The 25,949-nt window shown below is 49.1% G+C and overlaps 1 protein-coding gene across 1 annotated transcript in view; it reads left to right on the top strand.

Moving 5' to 3' along the window:
* The window catches only part of GABBR2 (gamma-aminobutyric acid type B receptor subunit 2), a 347,346-nt gene that overhangs the window by 251,362 nt on the left and 70,035 nt on the right, over positions 1-25,949 (top strand). Inside the window, exons 9-11 of the mRNA XM_030293915.1 lie at positions 12,064-12,144; positions 15,574-15,724; positions 18,824-18,956. Coding sequence (XP_030149775.1) covers positions 12,064-12,144; positions 15,574-15,724; positions 18,824-18,956 — 365 coding nt within the window. The remainder of the gene's footprint in view (positions 1-12,063; positions 12,145-15,573; positions 15,725-18,823; positions 18,957-25,949) is intronic.

Raw genomic sequence — 25,949 nt, 5'->3', positions numbered from 1 at the left:
TGAGATAACACATAGAAATATGTGCACGTATTTCTTGCTCAGCAAGTAGTAGCAATTATGATTAGCACTGTGTCAAAAATTATGACACTTTTCTGGGGCAAATCCAGATTTTCTTGGTGTGTTGAAACCCCCCCAAGGTGCCTTTCCATCTGCCTGCCCTTTATAGCTTCTCCCCACACTTAGCCATATGTAGGATGTCAGACAGGGAAGGGTCTTAGAGATGATCCCACTCCACTACCTCATGGTGTAAATGGGAAACTGAGGCTCAGGGGAGGGAGGTGTTCTGCCCAGGGACACAAGCCAGTTAGTGGCAGAGCTGAGACTGGACCTCAGCTCCCCCCCTTGTGCTCACATGTTTTCTCTGCTCACATGTGCTCTGCCTGTTTTCCCTTCACATTTGTGTCCAGTTTTTTTTTAATTTGTTTAATGTTTTATTTATTTTTGAGAGAGAGAGAACATGAGCAGAGGAGGGGCAGAGAGAGAGCGAGACACAAAATATGGAGGAGGTTCCAGGCTCTGAGCTGTCAGCACAGAACCTGATGTGGGGCTCGAACCCACAAACTGTGAGATCATGACCTGAGCCAAAGTTGGATGCTTAACTGACTGAGCCACCCAGGTGCCCCTGTGTCCAGTTTTTATTGAACATCAGAGCTGGGCCTGCAGAGACTCCTGTTTATACAGGTTTTTTCTCATATAATTTATTGTCAAATTGGCTTCCATACAACCCCCAGTGCTCATCTCAACAAGTGCCCTCCTCAATGCCCATCTCCCATTTTCCCCTCTCCCCCACCCCCAACAACACTGTTTGTTCTCTATATTTAAGAGTCTCTTATTGCCTCCCTTTCTGTTTGTAACTATTCTTTTCCTCCTTCCCCTCCTCCATGGTCTTCTGGTAAGTTTCTCAAGATCCACATATGAGTGAAAACATATGATATCTGTCCTTCTCTGACTGACTTATTTCACTTAGCATAATACCCCCCACTTCACGTTGCTGCAAATGGCCAGATTTCATTCTTTCTCATTGCCAAGTAGTATTCCGTTGAATATATAAACCACATCTTCTTTATCCATTTATCAGTTGATGGACATTTAGGCTCTTTCCATAATTTGGCTATTGTTGAAAGCACTGCTATAAACATTGGGGTACACGTGCCCCTATGCATCAGCACTCCTGCATCCCTTGGGTAAATTCCTAGCAGTGCTATTGCTGGGTCATAGGGTAGATCTATTTTTAATTTTTCGAGGAACCTCCACACTGTTTTCCAGAGCAGCTGCACCAGTTTGCATTCTGTATGGGTTTTTTTTAAATATTTACTTATTTTTGGGAGAACACAAGCAGGGGAGGGGCAGAGAGAAGGGTGACAGAGGATCTGAAGCGGACTCTGCTCTGACAGGCTGACAGCAGCAAGCCTGATGTGGGGCTCGAGCTCATGAACCATGAGACCATGACCTGAGCCAAAGTCAGATGCTCAACTGACTGAGCCACCCAAACACCCCTGTTATATGTTTTTAAAACATAGATCCTGTTGACAGAGGGATTCTGTTATTTGGGGGCTGAAATGAGCCACTAGAATGCTGGGGGCATGTTCGTGTCAGCACAAGAGTTCATTTTCCAAATGTAAAGGGTCTCAGAGGTGCACTGTCTGCCTGGATGGAGGGGCATTGCATTATTGAATAGGCTGACCACCTGAAGGGTGCCTGGTTATCATCTGGGAAACTGAGGCCCAGACCGGGGAAGTGACTTGGCTGGGGCAGATCCATCCCATGGTGAGGTCATTCCTTCTAGTCTCTGGCCCCATGCTTCCCTGGGCTGGTCCACACAATGTTTTCTAGGACTTTCCAGGATTTAGCCATAGGATGGGCCTGCCCCTTATCCTGGATTACCCACTCTTATATCGCCACTGGCCTTTCAAAAAGGCTTCTAAATGGGACCACCATGTTTTTTCTGCCGTGTCCTTCACGCTGACTCTCTCCCTGTCTGCTTCTCTCTCCCTTACTCCTGCCTTGTATTTAGAGGGGACAGTGAACAGCAGGGCTTACTTCAGAGCTGGCTCAGACAGCCAGCCCCAGCAGTGGGGCCTCTCTTTGCAGAGGCTGCTTCGAGACTCACACTCAGGCTGTCTCAAAGCCCACTAACCTGATCTTGTAAGATGGCCCATCCCACCCTTCCTCTGAAGACCTCACGAGATGCTCTTTCAGGTTCTTGTTTGTGCAGAGCTCCTGGTGCCTTCCAGACTCTTGTACCTACCATAAAGGAAGCATTTTGTAGGAGGCTCTGTGTTTGCAAAACTAAAACACGAGTGAGTTGGAAATGGGAGGCAGCTTTGGAGAGAAGACTAAAAGGGGAGTCAATAAACTGTCCTCCTGCACTTTCTGATTCCAAAGCTGTAAAGTTGGTAGGACAAATGCCTGGAATTTGGTAGGCCTCCAGTACAAGTTTATTGAATTAATCTGGGAGCAAAAGACCTGGATTCAAGTCCTTGCTCTGAAACTTAGCAGCAGTGTAACCCTGGGCAAGTCACTTCGTCTCCCTAGGCCTTAACTTAATTCTCTGGAAAATGGGATGGCACTAATGCCAGCCCTTGCCCAGTTGGAGTAGGGAAAGGGCCACATGAGATCTTGCTCTATAAATTCTCAAGAGCTGGGAAGCTAGTCACATTCCTGACGCAGTGCCTGGCTTCTGGCCAGCTCTTGGTAATGCTCACTGGATTAGCTGGTGATAGGACTTGTGGAAGTTTAAGAACATCTTCATTTACTTGTGGTTTGCAGTGACTTGTCTCGCAAACAGCAGTTAGCCTTGACGGCAAAGTGAACCAAAGCTAATTCAAGATGGTGGCCATTGTTGCATCAGCCTGGAGAAACTGCCTCTTTTGTAAAGTTAGGAATGCTGGATAAACAGAACTGTTCTAAAATAACGTGCCAGGGTTAGATTCATGGCCTCCCTTGAGACGGAGGCATTTTTAATCCAGGAGAGGCTTCAGATCCCTACGAATGATCTCTCCATTTACTTCGTTTTCAAGGGTTCCCAGAGCTTTTAACTGTCAACAGGACAATCGTAGAGTGTAGATGGTGGATGCCATCAGTGACACATCCATACTCCCTGAGCATCCATTATTTCCAAAGAAATAGCTCATTAAAGGCACCTGAACCCCTCACCCTGTGCAAGGAGAAGGCCAGATGTCCAGGGAGTTAGCCCTTCCAGGGACAGCCTTGCACCAAGGAGGAGAGAGAAGCAGAGGATAAACTTCTCACTAGCCTTCCCTCTTGGGTGGGGAAACTGCAAGGTATGTTCTGCTCTGTCTCTGGGGGTACCCAGTGGGATTTTGCCTCAGCTGCCCACCCAGAAACCTGCTCATTAATGCCCCTTTACTGGCTCCCTTCCCTTCCCTGTCTCACCTCCCCCACACCCCTTCAAGGTGCCCTAGGATCACCTCTCCAGTAAATTCCATGCCCTCTTACTCTTGCCTCGGGCGCTGTTCTGAGTGACCCACCTGTGGTCAGAGCAGGAGTTAGCGTCCTGTTGGCCGCACACCTTGGGTGGAGTGGGGGGCCAAGGCCCGGACTCCTTTCAGTTCCACATTCACTCACCCTCCCCTACGCTGTCGCTGACTTTCATGAAACCACGTGGAGAGGAGGATGAATGCCAGGGAATTGGCTTCTTTTTTCTCTCAAGAGAAGAAAGAATCCATGTTCCTGCCGAAGTCTAAACACAGTTGGGAGTTTGCAGCAGGGGAGGAAGTCGAGTGAAGCCATGATTAGAGCCTTGTTTGTGCTCTTCGGCAGCTCTGAGCATCTGTGTGCTCCACTCGCCGGCCCTGCCTTCATTAGGCCTGTTTGTCAGAGTCACAGCAAATGACAATGTGCTTGAGTTTCACACGGCTTCTGTGCAACATAAAGGGCTCAGACTTTGGACTTTTATGTTTCGGCACCTGATTTGAAGGGCTGGGGTCTTGCATCACACCAATGGCATAAATGTCATTTGGAAGGTACCTAGTGAAATGTGGGCTCGTCCTCCCCGCTGGCAGCCATTAATTACCTTTAGGTCTTTGGGGTAAGAGATACGGTTCTATGCAGTGCGCATTTCCTGAGCACCTGCCAGGCGCTTTACCAAGTCCTCTGAGGGAAGCCAAGTTGAATAAGATACGGTCCCTGCCTCCCAGGGGCTTCGTGATTTCTCGGGCAGAGAGCCAGGCCAATAAAAGTGGGAAGATGATTTCCCAGAACCTACTAGAAAACTTTCAGAGCTAGTCTGGCTCTTGTTTGAGATGCTCGAGGCTGGTTTTTAGTATCAAGGAATGTGTCGTAGCTCCCTTCACCCCGCCGTGGGTCTGGAAAGGTCAGTTGGTTGGACTGCCGCTCGTCTTGGTATAATTAAGATGGAGACATAGTCCACTAACCTGCAGGATACGGTGCGGGGCTGTGGGTCAGCAGGAATGGAAGGACACAGGTGTATGTGGGCTCCTTGATGCTGGGAGCCTGACTCTGACACTGCCCAGCCTTCGTGATGCAGGCTTACCTTTCAGAGAGCCAACAAAGATAGCCTGGAAGACAGAATTATTAACAGACCTTGTGTTTCATTGAGCTGTAGACTCTCCATGTTGAAGGGAGCCCTGACTCTCTTTTGCAGCATTACCTCTACTTAAATGCCTCCGGTGATGGGGAACTCATCTCCTCATATGGAGAAAGTCTATGAGTGTTCGAAGTCTATGCCTCTTCATCACTAGCTAGGTGCTGTGGCTTAATCTCTCTAAGCCATCATTTCAGCATTCAGTTTAAAATAGTAAAATTAAAGGAGATCACTTTCTTTGCCTTGAGTGATGGTGACAATTCGATGGTGTGAAGCTATGAACAGTTCGGTGACTGGCACAGAGAAGGGCTGTGGCAACTGTAACCCCAGATTTGCAGCCCCCCACCAGAATTTCTTGAGAAAAGTAAGATCTTCCTCCCTTAGGACACATTTCATGTTCCTCATTTCATGGGACATTGTTATCATTGGTCCAGGAAAGCCCCTCTCTGTTTGTCTATGCCCTTACCTCTAGCATTTGTTCTTATCCCGCACTCCCGCCTCCCCCAGGAGAGGGCAAACACTCTGAGTGTTTTAATGCATATATTGTGTTGATATGTCCTTACAAAATGTGGATTGATGTCTTGAATGCATATATTTTGATTTATATCAATGCAACTGGATTACATATCTTCTTCTGTTTCTTTCTCTTTTTTTCCCTCCCACTCAGCACTTCCTTTTTGGAGATGCTTCCATGTTTCTATGTGAACATCTGAGCCATGACTTTCACTGATCATTCCATGGGGTGCATTCATGCTTTATCCATCCGTTCTCCCAGTGACAGACACCCAGGCCACCTTCAGCTCCCTACCTATACAAATAACGAGTGTCCCCTTATGAACCCAACTGGGCATTTATTTAGGACAAATATCCAGGAGCAGAACTGTTGGATGGGGAGGTGGGTGAACACTAAACATGCCTAAGATCTGCCAAATGGCTCTTTCAATACCCACACCCATCTCCACTGCCACCAGCATGGAGATTCCTGTGTCCCTCCTCCCACAAGTACTTGCCAATCCTTGGCTCTCTCATTTTCTGCCCATCTAAAGGAAAAAGTAATATCGTATTGTGGTTTTAAATATCATTTCTCTGTTAACTAATGAGGTTTGGGCATTTCTTCCCGTGCTTATGGGCCATTTGTTGATTATGACCACTTTTATTTTGAGGATACTGTCTTTTCCTTTTTAACTTGCTAGAGATGCTTATATATTCTAAATCTTGGTTTCCTTTTACCTTTAGGCTTTGTAGATATCTTCTCTAATTCAACCACTTGTCTATAAGGTATTTGTTGAACAGAAGTTCTTAATTTTGTTGTGGATGAATTCCTTTTTCTCCCATATGGTTTGGGCTTTTGAGGTATCTAAAAAATCATTTCCTGGCACCTTCATGCCAGGTCCTGGCTGGATATAGGGGGGTGCCGAGCTGGGTAAGATGCATCCCTGCCCTCAGAGAGCTCCTGGTCCAGTGGGCACAGACACAGCTCCTGGTCCAGTGGTCAAGTGCATATGACATGTGGTGAGGGCATTCAGAAGAGGGGCAATTGGCTCCACCTGACAGATTCCAGGAAAGCTACCTGGGAGATGTGACACCTGAGACGAATTCTGAAGGGCCAGTGGGAGCTAGCCAAGAAGAGAAGAAAAAAGATATTCTAGGTGCAAATAACCTGTTGTGTTTGTATGTGTCCTGTGCGTCCCCTGCTACTTAGCTTTTGTCCCGGCCCAGTTTACCTAAGTCCATAGACAAATCTGCCCTTAGCAGTGTTATTATATTCCCAGGCCATTTGACCAGTGTCCACCTGGCCTGTTAAAAACTTCCAACCAAAAGTCACTGACATTAATTTGTTAAAAATGTGGCAGCGACATATTGTTTGTGAAGACAGAGAAGAATGTTTGCAGGATTCAGGCCAAGGAAGCACAAAGTCTGTCTGCTCAGTGCTGCCGAGAGGTGCGGCTCAGCTCTGCTCCTCACCGGGTTACAGGAGGGTGACCCTCTAGGGCCTGCGCTCAGGCAGTGACCAGACCGGGGATTACTTCCTGAGGAATGGCTGGCCACCTGGAGAAGAGTAGAATCAAAGCCCGTGATCACCGTGCTCTGACCTCTGAAGAACCACCAGGAACAGGGGTCCATGTGATGTGTGCCCCCCTCCCCCCACCCAGGCAGAGCTAGGACCCATGAAGGGAAGTCTCAGGAGGCAGATTTCAGCTTGGAATGAGGAAGACCCTTCAAAGCAATTGCAGAATCACCGAACAAGAGTTGGAGGCTGTGAACATCCCCCCATCCAGCCTACTGGCTTTAGCAAAACCCATGAAGGGGCCACAACTTCCTGGGGGCTCCTCACTGAGGTGACAGGGGAGCCAAGACTAACTCCAAGGGTCCTGTCTACCAGCCAGAGTTCTTTCCTACCCCGAGTTTAGGATTTTGGTAGGGGGTCCTAGAATGAATGGAGTGATTGTGTTAGGCTGTCATGTTTTATTTTTGTTGAGTCAAATCCATCCTTTGTTTTTTGCCTCAGAGTCATACACTGAGTCTGTATGTTTGTGACAAACTTTAAAGAACACGTACACCTCCTTCCATCCAGATCTAGAGCCAGTTGAGGACAAATGGACGGTGAGGGGGGAGGGGAGGAGAGCCCACGTAGCAGGATGTTGGCGACCCTATCACTCGTCCTCCCGCCTGGGGGTTGCGGTCCCAGGAGGAGGCAGCTCTGATTGAAGCTGTTTCCCGGCCGTCTCGTGCGTGCTCCCAGGCCCACAGCCAGCGAATATTTTCAGACTGGACTTTTTTTGGCAGCCCAATTTTCACCAATAGGACCTATTTTCTTTACGTATCATCCAAATATAAAATTTGAAATAAAGAAGGAGCTTTTTAAAGAAAACCCTTCTTTTTGCCCCACAACAAGGAAGCAGCATTGTTCTGCAGGAGAGGGGCTCTCTGTTCCACACTATTTTTAGCTTCTTAGAACAGAAAGTGTCGGCATTGAAAGGCCTTCAGTCAAATGTAGTGGTTCTCAACTCTGGCTGTGTGTTAGGATCAGCTTAGAAGACTTTTAAAAAATCCTGCCGCCCTGGGGCGCCTGGGTGGCTCAGTCGGTTAAGTATCTGACTTCGGCTCAGGTCATGATCTCACAGTTCATGAGTTTGAGTCCCACATCGGGTGAGCTCAAGCCCTGCTTTGGGTGAGCACAAGCATCGCTTTAGGGTGAGCCCTGCTTGCTTCTCTCTCTCTCTCTCTCTCTCTCTCTCTCTCTCTCTCTCTCTCCCTCTCTCCCTCTCTCTCTGCCCCTTGCACACTTGCACCCTCTCTCTCAAAAAAAAAAAAAAAGTACTGCCGCCCAAAACCCACCCCTCAACCCCCCAGAAGTTCTAATATAATGGACCCATATTAGGACTAGGGCATATGTTTTTTCTAGTGGTTCCCCGGGTGATACTAATGCCCAGCCAGGGCTGAGAATCATTGGAAGGAAGCCCTGCCATGCAGTTAGCAGATGGAGAAACTGAGACCCAGAGAAAGGGACAGTGTGTCCAGGGTCACACAGTGAGTCAGTGGCAAGCACGGCAGAGTTGTGGGGGCAGGGAGGCCAGCCAGTGACACTCTCAACACTGCAGCCCTCTGCTTGGTTCCTTCATCCCCACCCCCCACCCCCGATGGACCCTTCTAGTCTGTCCACAGATCCCCTGGTCCACAGTCTGCAAGGCCCGGCCTATAACCAAATGAGTGGCTAATGTTGTTTGCACGGTGGAGTTACCAAGGAAGCCAAGAGTTAATAATTGAGAGTGCTGCGTGCCTCTCATGGTCTCCATCAGCGGGCCACGGGTGAATGGAAGAGCACGGGGGGCACCAGCCTTCCACCTGCAGACCCCAGAGGGGCCCTGGGTACAGGGCGGGGGGTGGGGGCAATACTCTGTGTTACCTGGGGATGCCAGAAGCAAGACTTCAGGTTCCGCTCAGGAACTAACCAGCCGGCAGGAATCATAAGGCCTGGGCACACCTCGGGCACAGCTCCCACACCAGAGGCAGTCTGTCCCCCATGCCCTCAGCCCACAGAAACTGAGATGCTCAGGGGGAAGGAGCAGGTCTCATGGAAGGCTTCCTGGAAGAGGTGGGTGTAGGGTTGGGCCGTGTTGGTTTAGTAGAGGGAGGGGAAAGCCACCTTCCAAGCAGAGGGACCATTGTGGGGAACCATGGCAGTAAGAAAACATAGGGAGTGTTAGGGGATCTAGCAAATAGCTCGGTTACTTTTATCATGAGGCAAACAACGACATATCAAACACTTACTGTGAGTTAGGTTCCAAGCCAGAAACTGCCAGTATTCTCTTTAGTCCTCATGGCCACTTTGAGAGTTCCCATTTTAGAGCTACAACAACCTGCTAACAAAGTGCAGGCTGGAGGGAAATACTATCTGCAAATGAGAACAGTTTTACCTCCCTGGTAGGACTGGGTGAGGCTATCATCCCTAAACTACAATGTCAGAGACTGTGAATTTTTTTTTGAATCTTTATGTCTCCAGCCTCCAGCCTGGAGCCTGCCACATAATAGTGCCCCCCCGCCCCCCATCAATGTTTGTTGAATGAATGAATGAGTGATTAAGAGATTTAGCATAAGCATCCCACAGCACCCAGAGGTCCAAGGCCACCTTGATTGTGGGTAAGGACAGAACCTTATCTTCCACCACCCACACTGAAGCTTTTGAGGGATTCTTAATCATGAAATAACCTGGGGCCGGCATGCGCTCCGGAAATGTGGGCTCAGTGACCAGTATGAGCTCTGCCCTGTCTGAATCCAGAAGTAGGGGAGCCAAGTTCAGGCCACTTGGTCGCTGCCCAGCACATAGCTCTGAGTGTTCACTTCACTTACTGGGGCGAGTCAAGCCCAGCTCATGTTTTGCCATGAGCCTTAAATCCAAGAACATGAGAAGCACCAGTGATCCCCCAAGCGGTACCCCAGGGAGAGATTACGGTGATTATGGCTTTCTTGGGAAGCCGAGTATTACTTTGGTGCTAAGGGACAGTACAGTAGGGTGTGTGAACCAGAGGGGCGGCCTGTGTGGCTGGGGCACAGTGGGGTGCCAGCCACACCACTTCCCGGCTCCTGGTGATCTGTTCCAATCAGTCTGCATATTTCATGAGCTGCCTCCCCACGCCAGATAAATAAATCAGGGCCTCCTCCTCCGAGCGGCGGGAGCTGATTGGGGCCGAGGACTTCAAAAAGCCAGAGCAGGGATGCCGGAGCTCCCAGCAGAGTCTGCTAATGTGACATTTAGGAGCTGTGACCCAGGCAAGCGACAGCCACCTGCACAGTGTGACAGCCCCCAAATGGCATGGAGACCATTGTGGGGAGAAGGGAGTGACTTTTACAGGCCTGTTTTCCACCCCACAGTCAAAGGCACACAGGCGAAGGGTAGCCTATGGGATTCCCTGTTCCGCTTCCTGAATGTTTATAAGGGACCAGCAGCACATCTGCATCTCTTCAACGAAATTCACTCAGAGCCAGAGCCCCAGCCAGCCGGCAGTTCCTGCGGTTACATGTTCGGAATTCCTGTACCCGCGCCACCTTATGGCATTCTTATGCCCAGCATCTGCAGCTCAGGGGACCCGCTTGCCCTACGGTGGGCATGTGGGCACAGCTCTCCGCAGTTATTACACTCAGGAGGCCCACGTGGCCCGTGGCAGCTTGGCACAGAACTGTCACTGCTCAGGGATCCCGTCAAGGCAGCCCCATGAGAACATAGGCAGTGGGAAACGTCCCGGGTTTGAGGCTGGGCTCTACTCTTAGAATGAGGGAGGGGCAGCAAAGCTACAACCTGCTGAGCCTCAGTTTCCTTATCTATTTGGTGGGACTGAAGCCACCAACTCCAGCCATGAGAACTGAACAAAAAAAGGCACCTAAAGTTCCTGGCACAGATCCAGGCACGTTGTCAGGGCTCGGTGACTCTTCCGTGGGCCACCCTGCCCTGCCCACTCCCCAACCCTGTCAAAGCCAGTTCTGCCCTGGGGGCTTCACTCTACTCCCACACTCCTTGCCTTTGGCCCTTCTTCCCCTGAACCTGCTTCATCTCCGGTCACCAGCACCCCACACACCAAATCTACTGACCCCCTGCCCTAGTTCTAGTCTCTCAGTGACATATGACATTGTCCCTTTCCTTGGCTCCCGGGATGCCCACTCTCTCCGCCATCCTGCTCCCAGCATCCTGGCCAGTAGTTCCCAGTTCCTTGCAGCATCCTTGCTCTACCAAGCCCCTAGGAGGTTGGTGCTCCCCAGGATTCTGCCCTTGGTCCTCTCCTCCCCTTGGCACTGTCCCTAGGGATCTCCTACCTGCCCCCATGCTCCAGCTCCCAGCCTACATGCTGATGGCCCTGACTCGCTCCCTAGCCCAGAACTCTCCCCCGTCTCCAGACCCAAGGACATCGCCACTCTCATGATCCATAAGCACGTCAGGCTTAGCGTGCCCAAACCGGAATGTAGCAACTTCCCCACTTCTCTGACCCTCTCCTGAGTTCCCCACTCAGGGAATTGTACCTGAGCCCCCAGGCACTTGCTTCACTCCCCTGTTCCCCATATCCCCCACACATTTGATCACACAGTTGTCCAGATTTTACTTGGAAAAAAGAAACCTCTGTCAAATATGATACCCCCATTCTTCATTCTTCTTGCCACCGCCCTGGGCCAGTTTTCATCATCTCTATTCCTGGAGATGACCAAAACAATGACCTAAACCCACCAACAGAATAGTATCAAGGATGAAGGTAAATTCAAATGAATCACTTGGGTCTGAAAATACACCTGAACAAGTATATATGAAGGAGATTGTGCTCGATATGACCCAGCAGAGCAATGTGGCCTCTGAAAGATACTAATTCCACCTGAGGATGCATTAATACGAATATAATGTGCACAAAAAAGGAGGGGACGGTCCCCTGTACTTGTGTTGACCAGATCATGCCTGAAGAAGTACATTGGTTGGTCTTTGAGTCTACACTCTATCAGACACAGTGACATTGTATGGTGTAGCCTAAGGAGGGACCTGGAGAGGGCAGAATTGGAAATGATATTCTGTAAGGTGAGGTTGGGGTCTGGCACCTGGGAGATGATCTGTCTTTGTCTCCAAATCTATAGAGCTGTCCTGGAGCAAAAGGAGCAGAAGTGGTTTGTGTGGTCTTAGATGACCGAACCAGATGCCAGAGGAAGGTTATAGAGAGACCCTTCAGCTCAATGACCAGGAAGGACTTGGTAACTAAGTCCAATTATGAGGGGAGTGAGCCCCCATCCATGAGACATACAGCAAAGGGCGGGTAACCAGTGGGTGAGATGGGGTAAGAGGGCTTCTGTTCCACCCCAGATCAGATTGGAGGTTTTGCGATTCTACCTGGAAGAGGCTCTGGGGAAAAGGAAAGCCTGTGAGAATATAGCCAGGGCCCACAGGGGAGCAAGAACTGGGACAGGAGCAGCCAGCCATGGGCACAGGGCTCAATCTAACCAACTACTGTCTCTTGCTCCTGCAGACAGCAGGGAGGTGAAGGTGGGAGAGTACAACGCTGTGGCCGACACACTGGAGATAATCAACGACACTATCAGGTTCCAAGGTAAGGCAGGTGGCCTTCTCATAGAAGGGGGCCTGCTCAATTGCTCCCAGGCCCAGCTATTGTCTGAGGGTTGGGGACAAGCTCAGAGTCCTTGACTTCCTAGAGAAGAGGGAACCTCCTTTCCTCATATCACACATGCTCGCTCACTTAGCATAGTGTCCCCATCACTCACATGGGAGCTGGATTTCCAGCTCCTGAGAGGGGTCACTGGAATTTGCATGGAGAGCTGGCTTTCACTGGGGTATCTACATTTAAACCAGTCCATGGCCAGGAGTAATTCTATTTAAATGTGGCCCAGCTAAATTTAGCTCTGTATCCTTCTTTGAGAAAGCATTTGGTTGGGTTAGTAATAAAGCCTGTCCACCTGCTGGTCTTCCTGGAAGACCATTCCCTCTTCTTCTGCTGGAGAACTCTTCCTCAGCTTCTAGAACGAGATCAAAGGACACCTCCTCTGTACAGCCTTCCCTGATTGCCCCCCACCCCCATTAGCTGAGCTAATGGGTCCCTTCTCTTGGCTTTCACAGTGTTTGTCTCTGCCTTTCCCATAGTTACTGTCTTTTGCATGGAAATTTCTAGGTTATTGGACCATGAGCTCCCTGAATGGATTCCACTTGACTTTCAACCCCTAATGCCAGGCAGGGTCTGACACATGTTGAAGGTTCACATTTGATGAAAAAATAAACACATGATTGATCAAGTGAGTGGGTGACTGGGTGGGTGAATAAATGAATGAACAGGTGAGCATATGAGTGAATAAAGTAGTGGGCGAGTGGGTGAATGGATAGATAAAGGGATGAGTGAGTGGATGGATGGATACATGGGTGGATGGGTGGGCTGTGGATGGGCTTAATCATGCTTAATTCCCTCAAGTCCATTCTGTCCTCAACAGCCAAAGCACTCTTGCCATCAGCCGCTATGCTGAAGATTCTCCACCTTTGCTCAGAGCCCTGCATGGTCCCTACTGCTCAACAAGGGACCTCACTCCATGGTGTCACCTCAAAGCCCCCCTGCAGAGATCCCTTCCCACTTCTCTTCTTTCAGATCTCCCCAGCCAAACTGCTTACAGCTCCTCGAATATGCCAAGATACCACCACGCCTTTGCCCCTGCTGAGCCCTCTGCCCAGAATGCCTTTTCCTAATTGTCTTCCTTGTGGGCAGCCAGCTGTTCATCTTCTGAGGATCAGCTCCCCCTTCTGTAGCCTTTCCAGACTCCATCAGGGAGAACTACACTCTTCTACACTTTCATGCTCAGGCTTCTCCGTGTCTGATGTTATCAACTACCTGGACCCTGTCTTTAGAAGCAGGTTTTCATCATGGTTAGAGCACAGGATTCAGGCAGATCTGGGTTCAAATCCTGCTGGTTTTGCCACTTAGTAACTATAAAAGTCACTTAACATCTAGAAAACTGTTGCCTCTGTGTAAAATGGGAATAATCTTCTCTACCTGTGAGGCTGTTGGGTGGATCAAATGAGAAAATCTCTGTAAAGTGCTTAGCCCATGGTAAGCATTCAGTAAATACGATTGCTTATTATTGCCTTTTTCTTGTCACATGGCTAGTATAGAAGTTTCTTGAGGACAGGGACTGTTTCTTGGTTATCTCTAAATCACTGGCACCCAGCACAGGGCCTGACAGGTAGAAAGTGATTATTCATGATGATTGATCATGATTAATGATGGTGAATGAAGGTATAATGGGGGATGAAGGAATAGTAAAGACTAGATGAATAACGAGTGAATGGATTGGGTGAAGAGCAAGAAAGAAAACTCAAGGCTGCTGCTAGTTACCACGTGGCTTCCATAATGTCTTAGTTATGGTGCATAGTTATGCATAGTTATGTGGAGGTGCCATTTTGGGTGAAAGGAAAGTGGAGTACAGGGGAGGAGAATTGACATTGTTTCTACGTGAGCAATTGGTGGTCATAATCATCATATAACCGCTGCTCCAAACCTCAGCCCCTTTCTCAGGGACCAGAGAGGGATTTGTTCCCAGCCAAGAGCTCATGGGCACCCCCAAGATGGCGCTTGTGTTTGGGAACCAGGAGACGCCCGAGCCAGCCTGATGCAGCCAGAGGTTCACTTGGGAGCACAGGGAGGAAAATGGAGAACGGGGGAAGACGCTTTCAGATGTAGAGCTTTCACTTCGGGAAGCAAGAAATGGTGTTGCTTTATCCACCTTGCGTCTGCTCTTGCCCTGACTTTCAGGCCTTGAAAATGTTACTTTACGTGGAATTGCTTTAAAGCTTTATGTGAACCATGCCAGCAGGTTCCTAGCTGTTTTCGAACCTGGCAACTTCCCTAGACTGCTTAGATGGTTCAAATTCTTTTTATCCACTGAATGTTTCCAAACACTTTTGAACTTGCTAGCAGAGTTTTTTAAACACAGATGTTTGGGGGGGAAATCTCAAACCCTTCTGCCACACCTGCCCACATCCTCTGCTTATCTCCTGGGAGCGGGGGTATAACCAAGGCGGGCACCCATGGCACAGCCATGGTGGGGTCATCATGACCTCTGGTGGGTCTCCCTGGGCTCCCCAGTTTCCCCACTGGAGAGAAAAGGCCCAGCATTTCACAATTCCATAGCAGCAACCCAGCTTGAAATAGCAGCTGAGAAAAAAGGGATTTGTAAGAAGTGGGGCAGAGTGAGGAGGATCCCTGCACTCCTCCTCCCACGCCAGCCTGCCTCTGGACAATTTTGCCAGTGACCACAAAGATGAGTTTTCTCTGAGGCCCTCAGGGCTCCCATAGTTTCCCGGTGCCCTCAAAGAATGAGCAGAGACGTCTCTGCAGTGACACAGAGGAATGGAATCCCACAGTTTGGGCCCAGTCCTGGTGCGGCAGGGATGGGGAGGCATGCCAGTAGCTTCTGCCTCCCACAGTTAGTGAGTCTTATGAAAAGGGAAAACCAGAAAGAGCTTTTATAACCTAATGACCTGGGGGCAGGAAACCTGCGGCCAGAGACATAGCTGTCTCCATGGAACTGATAGGCAAGGTGTCTGCCCTGTTGAAGGTGGTCATTATCATGTGTCAGAGCAGAGTCTGTGAGACCCCAAGCCGGATTCGTCACCCCCAGTGGCACCCGGTGGTACCCACTCACAGCATCTGGCCCTGTGCCTTCCGGGCCACTGTTACCTGTGGGGACAAATGAGGGTGGTTTTTCAACAGGGTAATTAGACCAAATCAAATTCTAGTCTTTTAATAGCTGTTAAATGCATCACAAATTCCTTATGGATTCTATTTAGAGAAAGAAATAAGTCCTAGTGAAGGCTCCCTGCCGAGTAGCCTGGCCAAGCGCTGGAGCCCTGCCCCCAGTAGACATGTCCTGCACAGAGGTTGTGCACAGGTGCCAGATGGCAAGAGCGTGCAGGCAGAGAGGTTCTCAAGGACTGACCGCACACTGGGCTCAGCTGATGTCTGTTCGTGGCCTTCTAGGATCCGAACCACCAAAAGACAAGACCATCATCCTGGAGCAGCTCCGAAAGATCTCCCTACCTCTCTACAGCATTCTCTCTGCCCTCACCATCCTGGGGATGATCATGGCCAGCGCTTTTCTCTTCTTCAACATCAAGAACCGGAATCAGAAGTAAGCCGCCACACCCTCCTCTTGGATGATGCTTTCTGGATTGACAAAGCTCATGGATAACGTGTAGGGGCATCCTGTGACAGATTCACCAGGGGCACAGAAGAAGTTTCCGGGGCAGTTTTCTAAAGTGGTCATTCAGTCACTGGGATGTGATTAGATGCTCCATGTGCATGAGCATGTGTGTGTGCACGAGCGCACGCACATGCATATACACAGAGTCAGGGCTGCTGGTTGCACAGGAAGGCTGGGGTAAATAAAATCAAAGGCTGGCTATGCTCCTGTCCAGAAGGAAAACCACAGAAGAGGGAATCCCCCGAAGTCTTTGCTCCACCCCCTCGCGTCTTGGGGAAGCATTGCCCGAGGGAATGACTGAGTTCAGTAAGGGACACCACCCGTTAGTACAGCACTTTACAGTCTGAGAAGCTCCTCCCTCCCATCATCCTCACCTGAGCCTGAGATAACTCCCCAGATTACAGGTGAGAGGACAGAAGCCCAGTGACAGAGGGAGGGTTGTTGTCTGAGGCCACATTGCTGTGTGTGGTAGAACCTATCCCCTGGGTTTCTGGCTTTGATTTCTTCTACTTTTTTTTTAAATTTTTTTTCAATGTTTATTCATTTTGGGAGACAGAGAGAGACAGAGTGTGAGCAGGGGCAGGGCAGAGAGAGAGGAAGACAGAATCTGAAGCAGGCTTCAGGCTCTGAGCTGTCAGCACAGAGCCCACCACGGGGCTCGAACCCATAGGATCATGACCTGAGCCAAAGTCAGATGCTTAACCAACTGAGCCCCCCAGGCGCCCCTTTGATTTCTTTCCCACCACGCGTGCTCTTCACTCTCTGAAGGAGAACAGCTCACCGTCTGAGTTATTCTGGTCAGTCGTGGGTAGAACAGGCCAGCACCCAAGTGGTGGTGTTTACCAGGCACAGCCAGCTTCTGTGGTTTCCATAGCAAATCCCTGTACCCAGCTCTCCGTGTTGTTGGGAAGTCACTGGGCAGGGGCTCAGAGCAGGGATCCCCCGGGGCACAGCTTCAATGCCCTGGAGCCCAGAAGCCACACTGTGTGACGTTCTGGGCTGCCAGGAACAAGCCTGATTCTGCAGAGAACAGGGGGTTTTGTTTTCTGTTTTGTTTTGTTTTTTCCCTCCTTGCTTGCAAAGGAGGAGCTTGAAAGCTCTAGATTTTGTTGTTTTGGGGTTTGATTGGGTCAAATCTATTTCCTAAAGAACGAAAAGATTTTTACCCACCCGTTGTTTTATTTTCTATATCACCAATAACACATATACCACCACAAAAAATGGAAGAAAGTTCCGCCTAACTGATGACCATACGAATTAGCATTTGGCACAAGGCCTGGGCACATAATCAGGTTTCAGTTAATATTAGTTAATATTAGATTCCCTTTCTACAAGTTTCCAAAATACCCATCTTACAGCAAGCTGCCCCTATCATAAGACTAAACTCCTTTAGTTCTTTACCAATTCTTTTGGCCTCCTGTGGAAAATTACTATTACTCTTTCCAGGAGGCTGGCGTCTATGTGAATTTTTTGACTGGCTTTGCAGATTAAAAAATCTGAAAGAGATAAAAATAAATGTCTCAGTAGTTCCAAGCTCCCCTCACTTTTATCTTCCTAAATGCTGCCTATTTGCTAAGGTCCTTTTCCTCCGGGGAACCTGCCCAACTCCTGGCCTCTCCCTTCCTCCACTTCCTGTGGTACTAAGGAGGAAGGGGTCTTAGCAGTTTGTGGTTTGCAAAAGGACCTCCAGGAATCCAGTCTCGTGTCAGCTTCACACATACATGCCTTGGGCAGTGAGATCTGTGGTCACGTCTTACCCATGAGGTGACTCCGCAGGCCGAGTATAGGGTGGCCCCACCCAGTGATCCCAGCTCAGAAGCCGTGTGTGATCCATAATTCACACCAGGCTTTTTATCTCTCTCCCACTTTGACACACATTTTTAAAATGTGTAAGCATTAACAGAATGGCAGGGTACAAAAGAAACTGTTGAGGGAACTGACTATGATTCCAATCTGCAAAAGAGTGCCTGGACCATGGGGGCACCTGAAAACCCAGGACATACTGAGTGGATTGTGCAGGGTTGACCAGGCACTGCTCAGTGTGGATTCCAGCCAACTGATGGTCTAACCCGGGCCTGGCTTGCTGGACAGCTGGGAGCCAAAGCAGGCTTCCTGAAAGAGGTGAGAGACAAGCATGTAGAGTTTGGGAATATAAAGAATGCCCCCAACCGCAGCCTGGTGAAGATAGGGGTGGGGTAGGAATGGGGACGCCACTGTCCATTTAAAAAAAATTTTTTTAATGTTTATTGATTTTTGAGAGAGAGATTGACAGAGTGTGCGCAGGGGAGTGGCAGAGAGAGAAGGAGACACAGAATCTGAAGCAGGCAGACTCCAGGCTCCGAGCTGTCAGCACAGAGCCTGACACATGGGTTGAACTCACGAACCGGGAGATCATGACCTGAGCCGAAGTTGGATGCTCAACCGACTGAGCCACCCAGGAGCCCCATGCACTGTTCATTTTTATCACCTGATGACTAGAGGAGGTGTTCCCATCCATGTGTGTGACCCTCTTTGTGCACAAGACTGTGAGAGCTCCAGGCAGCCAAAGTGAATACTCGTATACCACCTGGTGACCACACTTCCTGAGTAGCCCCAGACACTCCCCTGTAGACCTCGCAGGCCTGGCCCCCTCTGCAAGGGGGAGGGGAGTGTGGCCTTCTTGCCCTCATCTCCCTCCTCCCTTAAGGCTGCTGAACTAGAATGTAGAATTCTCTAGATGCACCCTATCTTCCTAGCCCCAGCCTAAAAAAAACCTACAAGCTTCCCCTAGAGAAGTGATAGGTGAACTTGACCGAGGAAAACTCCATGACTAGAATCGGATAGCTTCTGGGGTCCTTTAGTGAGGGCAAAGCGGCCCTTAGTAGCTGGCACAGGCTTGGGGGGCGGGGGGTGTGAAGGAAGCCTGGGCTTACGTTTCTCTCTCCTTTAGCCTTGGCAGCAATATACACGTAGTAGGCATCCAGGAAGTGTTTGCTGGAGGAATAACCACATTAACAGTTCTGTTAACTGTGTTGTCTCTCTTGGCAGGCTGATAAAGATGTCGAGTCCATATATGAACAACCTCATTATCCTCGGAGGGATGCTCTCCTATGCATCGATATTTCTCTTTGGCCTTGATGGATCCTTTGTGTCTGAAAAGACCTTCGAAACACTTTGCACTGTAAGTTATTCTGCGTGTTCCGATGGTACAGGATATAAGGTTTTCTTGGTTTTCCATCCTCAAAAAACACAGATCCAAACGCAGAAATGAATGGAAATACGTGAACAGGCAAAAGACAACTCATTCAGCCATTTCTGTAGTTCAACAGGGCAGTATGTCGTTGCTTTCAGACTGGAAGGGACATCAGTATTGCCTGCAACATTAAGATCATGGACTTAACAGGCCACTGCTAGAAAACAGCCCCTCTAGGAATGGCTGGGTAGCCTGTAAAAGGGAGGGAGGAAAACTACCAACCGGAAAAGGATCGATACCTGGGGTCAGGGTTAGAGCCACTTATTAAGGAACAGATATGCCCATCTATCTCAACCATTACAGATATGAAGAGATGTCTGTATGTCTGTCTATGTGCATGACTTTGAGTCATATAGAAAAAGAGCCATTATTTTCTTTTTTTAATTTTTTAAAAATGTTTTATTTATTTTTGAGAGAGAGAGAGACAGAGTACGAGTTGGGGAGGGGCAGAGAGAGGGGGAGACAGAACCTGAAGCAGGCTCCAGGCTCTGAGCTGTCTGCACAGAGTCCGACGCGGGGCTCTAACTTGTGAACCTCAAGATCATGGCCTGAGCCGAAGTCTGACGCTTAACTGACTGAGCCACGCAGGTGCCCCAGAGCCATTATTCTCTATTTAAGCAGTGTTTCTCAATCCTTTTTTCCCCTTATTGCTCCCCTATGAAGCCTTTTTAAACTTTTTTTCTAATTATCTCCTCATGAAAATTTAATACCAAAGATATACTGTATGTTTGTTTATGTACTGTATGTATATCTATAGTTCATGCATGAAAGAGTAGTATTTTCAAATTTAAGAACCAATGGTTGCCCCTTGGGAACTCCATCACCCTCACTGAGAATGCATATACTTAAGGAAGCCCAAGACAGGGTAATTTATTTAGTCAATTTTAGAAATCTTATTTTGAAAATTAATTACCGTGTTTTAAATATTCACTGCCTCTTTGTTGTTGGTGGTTTTTTTTTTTTCTAAAAGAGTTTACCCGTTAGCAGCTAACAACTGTGTAGAAGTAACTCTCAGTTGAAAATGTCATTGGCTCATTTTGTAAAATGAGAATGAGCAGTTGGGATTTATTTCTGGACTTTGACTACTGTGATCTCTCGAAACTGGGTTAGCCATTTGGGTCTCTGTATTGTCCCAAATGCAATAATTCATCCAATTCCCAGCCTGGAGGACCAGAGCTAGAAGGGATGACCAAACGATCAGTGTTGGCCAGATTAATCGAAAAGCAACTCTTCAGTTTTCCGTTAAGGTGTTAAGAGCAAAGTAGGCCCTTTTTTGCACAGTAGTCTCTTTTGGATGGGACTTGCGGCTCTAAGGTCTCGGCATCGTCCACTCCTGCACAGTTCTGGATTGCAAACCGGCAGCAGGTGTGGGATCTCTTCCACATGCTGGAGGCCAGCACCCACACCCTGGACTGTCAAGATTGCATCCTGTGCAGAGAGAGCCCCTTCTTCCCAGAAAGACGCTCCTGACATCTTATACCCTCCCTGGTCAGGGGCCAAAGGCTGTTACTGCACAGGTGCTCTCTGGAATTTGACCTGAATCCTACAAACACCAGGTGACGCAAGCTTGGGAGCAAAAAAAAAAAAAAAAAAAGAAAAAAGAAAAAAAAGGGACGTCCCCCACACCGGGGTTTTTTTTTTTCTTTTAATGAAGCCTGACATTCTGTTCTGGGAGTCGCGCTCATTTGTGTGAGGGGAAGGCTGTCCTGGGAAGCCTGGCGAGGCGGTATGAATAAATCATAAAGCGCTTTACAAATCAGCATTAGCTCCAAACACGAGGGCTCGGGAGATGTTAGGCCCCCATTCTCACCATCCCTGAGGATTCATTTATTTGCAGTCAGGGCTGTTTCAGAGGCTCTGCAGAGGGGAGCCCACATTCATGACTGTGGGGAAGAGGCATAGATTAACTACTCTGGACTGAATTGGGTCAGAACAAATGTGTACATGGGTTAGGACTGGGGTCATCTATTTAATAATTCCCAATATCGCTCAGGAAGGGGAACTGAAAGCTTGAATTTAGAGCCTAAATACCAGTTACCAGTGAGTGCAATTCGGGTTGTGCCCCACCTGCTATTCCGGAGGGGTTGTGGCTCTTTATTTCACTTGGTGCCTCGGATTCTGTTCTCTCTGGGCCTGACAGCCTGCCCACCGGTAAACGCACAGCGAGCAGGGAGGAGGTAGAATCAGGGCCGTCTGGTGCAGTGAGCACAGATCTTGAATAGCCCGGGTGTGAGTCCCACCACCTACTCTTACTGGCCCCTGGCTGAGGCCAGTGACTTAGCCTCTCTGAGCCTCAGTTTCATCATCTGTAAAATGAGAGTAACAAATCCTCCTGCGGGATGGTAGTGTGGGCTAAATGCGATGGTTCTGGTGAGGCGCCTGGAACGAGGGGGACAGGAGGTAGGCAGCTTTCTCCCCGTCACCGTCACCATTTCCCGGTATCCTGCTCTGTGTTCTGCAGGAAGTTTTTATAGGACAAGCGACAAGGTAGAACATGAAGCCGCTTCAGGTGGGGAGTAGTTGAAGTCACAGTTCGGTCAGTCCTGCTGCTGTATGAATGCCACCCTTTTTTCTTTCCGTTTTCAAGATGGAAACTGAACACAATGATAAACCATGAACGCCACCTCAGGAAGAAACCTATGACAGTCATGAGATTCTGCCTCTCTGGGGGCTGTGCCTCTGCTCAGAAGGGCCATTATGGGAGGGAGGGAGGTGGCTACATGTGTGAGCATGTACTCCCTGCATGTGCGTGCGGACACACACACACACACACACACACACACACGCACAACTACTGCTAGGGAAACAGCTACACTTAGTTCCCATCCCCCGCTCCCTCTGACCCTTTCGGGAATCTTCCCAGCCTGGTTTCAGCAAGTCTTGCAAACAGCTCCAGCTACACTGTGCAGTCTCCCTGGACACTGTGTGGGTAGTGGAATCACCATAGCAACGTGGCCCCTGTGGGCAGGGAGCTGCCTATGAGGACAGTGCTGGGCCTGGGCCAGAGCCCCGGTGCCAGGGGGGGTGGGAGGGCTGACTCCAAACTTAACTCGCTGACCTGGCTCGGGAAATCCCAGCCCCTGGCAACCCAGAGAGGGAGCAAGGTGGGTGGGGAAGAGAAACGGCATTTTTCTTCCTTGTGGAATCCTAGGCAGAAACTCCACATGAGTGTGGAGGGGTGAGGAGGGGTGAGAAGGGGCTCTGCAGTGAGGATGAGGCCCAGGCGGGCTTAGATGCAACAAAGGTCTCAACAGTTTCTGGGGCTTTCAAGCATTGCCAGCAATGCCACGTTAGCCCCCCCAAGGCCTGAGCCCTCATGAAACTCAGTACTATCCTCTGTGATTCACCAGGCCCAGCTTGCGGCCACCTGCAGACATCCCTTCATATCCCCTCAACCTCCTGACGAGGTGAGGTTCATTGTCTCTGCCTAACCAGACAGAAAACCGAAAGTCTGCTGTACCTGGCTAGGTGGCAGGACTGAAGTTTGGAACTAGCTTTGTTGGACTACAGAGATGTCTGAGGCATTTTGTTCTTTTTAAGAAATATATATATATATTTATAAAAAATACATATTTTAATTATATATTTATATATAAATTTATATATTTATTTCTTTAATATAAATATATATTTATTTATATACTTATATATTATATATATACATATATAAAAGAAAAAATATATATCTTTTTAAGAAATATATATATATTTGTTGCTAGCTGGTTCATACCAGAGAAGCAGGTCCACCAAATTCTTAGGGACGTGGTCAACATTTATCCCAACCCAAAATTTGTCCATTCACATTTTTAAACCTTGGGATATCCTTCACATACCATAAAATTTACCCTGTTGAGGTGTACAATTCAGTGTTTTTTGTAGATCTATTCATTCATTTTTGATACATCCCCAAGTATTTCAGAGTACCTAGCATATAGGAGAATTACAGACTGCTTGTGTTCAAATCCCAGCTACACCATTTCCCAGCTGTGTGACCTTAAGTTACTTAATATCTCTGAACTTTAGTTTACTCCTCCTCCGTATAATGGGCATAATAATAGGGTTGTGAGGATTAGATGGCATAGTGTCTACAAAGCATTTAGTGCCTGCCTCACAATAGGATTCAATATATGTTAGCCGTTTTCATTAAGAATGAGTGAGTGAGTGAGTGAGTGAGTGGGGGACGACTGGGTGGCTCAGTCGGTTAAGTGCCTGACTTCGGATCTCACAGTTTGTGAGTTCGAGCCCCGCATTGGGCTGTGTGCAGACAGCTCAGAGCCTGGAACCTGTTTCAAATTCTATGTCTCCCTCTCTCTCTCTGCCCTCCCTCCCTTGCTCAAGCTCTCTCTCAAAAATAAATAAACATTAAAAAAAAAATTTTTTTTAAAGAATGAGTCAGTAAGTGAATGATGGGAGTATGTCCGGATAATTGTGTTCCCCCACGGACATGGCTAAGAGAGACACTGATAAAGCTGAGTGGACTTGGGTTGAGAAGAGGCTGGAAAACTGGTGTTGGTGCTGGTCAGTTGGATGTAGGTTACGTCCGTGACAACTTCTGGCCTTATGTGACCTCGCTTTGCTAAAACTGGAGCGGGGACAGACTTGCCACCTAAGTCAAAACCAAGCTGCTGCACTTCTGACGCCCTGAGTGCTGGAAGGGGCCTCGGGCGGGGCAGGCTGGGAAGAACAAAGAATGGGTAAGGAAGGTAAGAATGACGCAGGTGGGGACTCAGGGCTCTCCGACATGAGTCCCTGAGTCCCCAGACGTTGGAATGTGACACGAGAGCTAGGGGAAGCTGGTTCAGCCCAGGGCCACTCTCGTGGCAGCTCAGAGGAGCATGGCTTAGCTGTAGATCTCCCTCCACTTGCTGACGATCCTGATTCCTTTTTTTTCCAACTTTTTATTAAAGTATACACACACATACACACACACACGCACAAGTGTGTAGCTCAATGAATTTTCACAAACCACACTCAGCTGTGCATCCAGCATCCTGATCAAGAAACAGACCATCTCTAGCATCCTCTTCCAGTCCATACCCCCCTCAAGGGTAACCACCAGCCTGTCTTCTACCTGCACAGATAATGTGCATGAATCACCTGGGGATCTCGGTGAATGCAGATTCTGGCTCAGTAGGTCTGGGGTGCACCTGAAATGCCCCATATCTAACAAACCCCCAGGCCACACCTAGAGTACAAAGGTTAAGTTTAGAACCCTGCTTTATTTTTTTTGTTTGTCTCTAGGTGTGAAGAGAAATGGAAACACCAGAAACCTTGTCCCTTGAGCATCAGTTAGGGGAGAAAAGGGGATCCCCCCGCCGCTGCTGGAATCCCTGGAAGCAGAGCAGCCCCATCGCGGGGAGGCAGGGTTGGATTCTGGGTCCTGAAACGTGCTCTTAGCCGTCCACACCCTGCTCATGAGAGGTGTATGAATGATCTCAGGATGGGCAGCAGCTGGGAAGGGTTGAGGTGGTTGGGGCCCAGGCACCGGATTCAGGGGTCATCTTCTAGCCCTCCTGGGATGCTAGGATTTTCTGACTCTGACTCAAAAGACAAAGGCTACCTAGGAACATCCACCTGGCCTCCCAGTAAATTCAAGTCTAGGAAGAATGAGTGATGTTTTCAGTGAAGATGCCATAAACGTCAGTGATAGCTTTTGCTTGAGGATTTTTTGTTTGTTTGTTTGTTTATTTTGAGAGGAGAGAGGGCGTGAGCAGGGGGCGGGGCAGAGAGAGGGAGAGAGAGAATCTGAAGCTGGCTCCCAGTGCAGGGCTCAATCTCACGAACCCGTAAGGTTATGACCTGAGCTGAAATAAAGAGTCATTTAACCAACTCAGCCACCCAGGTGCCCTGAGGATTTCTTTTTGAAGCATTTGAGAGATAACCCAGTGTAATAATGTGGTTGGGGGCTGTTTCAGCCTGTGATCCTGTGCTTTTGTGTCTGGCCATGGTAGCATGCTTTGTGATTTCAGAAGGTGGCTGGATGGCCGGGCCAGGGGATGCCCAGAGTGTTTGATGGCGGCCTTGCCTGGCAGGTTCAGGTCGGCAGAGAGAGGCAGCCACAGGGACTGGAGCTGAGCTGACAGTGCCTTTTGGAGCCACCCGGAGTCTTGGAAAGGCTGCAGCTCCCCTCTTAGGGCAGTGACCTCCCCACCCCAGCTGCTCTGTCCTGGGCCATCCAAGGCCTTCAGTCGTGAAGGGCTCCCTCTGGCTTCGCGAAGGTGGCTAAGAAGGGCACCGGAGGCTCCTCAGACTCTCCAGCAAATGGTGGGCAGATGCTGTGCTCCTATCCCACACACCTTGTCCTATAAGTCATTCATTTACATGACAACATTTCCCAGGCACCTACTTGTGCCAGGGCCTGCAGGCACAGGGCTGGCTGCATAGACCACTGCCCTTAGGGAGCTGGCAGCATAGACGGGAAGATGTAGGTAAACAAACAACTACCATTCAGGATGTTGTATGCCCTGATGGAGACAGGCCTACAGGAGGGAGTGAGGTCCAAAAGCGAAGGGACAAATCAGAGAAGACTTTAGATAGGGGAGCCCTCAGAATTTTTGGAAGTCCTAAAGGATGCCTCTTACTTGCCTACAAATTTCATAGCAGCTGCAATCACTATGGTGCATCTACGCTCCCTTCCTGTCTTGGCCCAGCATCTACTCATTTGCATCCTCAGCCCCTAGAGATGCAGGAGGGGCCCCACCTGGCACACACCCACACCCCATGCTGCCACCACCCATCTCGAAAACATCGCACATCCAGAAAATACACCAACTTCTGGCAGCCCAGGCACCTGCTGGGGTCCTGGAGGGAAGGGGAAGGAAGGCCTCTTCCCTCACTCTGTGCTCTGTTGCCTGAGCCAGGGCCTCCAAATGCAGCTGTACATTCTGTGCACTCTACAAGGGTGTTGGCATCAGGGGCAGT

The sequence above is a fragment of the Lynx canadensis genome, chromosome D4 (assembly GCF_007474595.2).
Source record: "Lynx canadensis isolate LIC74 chromosome D4, mLynCan4.pri.v2, whole genome shotgun sequence".
Lineage (NCBI taxonomy): Eukaryota > Metazoa > Chordata > Mammalia > Carnivora > Felidae > Lynx > Lynx canadensis.
The sequence above is the reverse complement of the archived record's forward strand: the minus strand, read 5'-3'. Positions and strand labels throughout refer to the sequence as shown.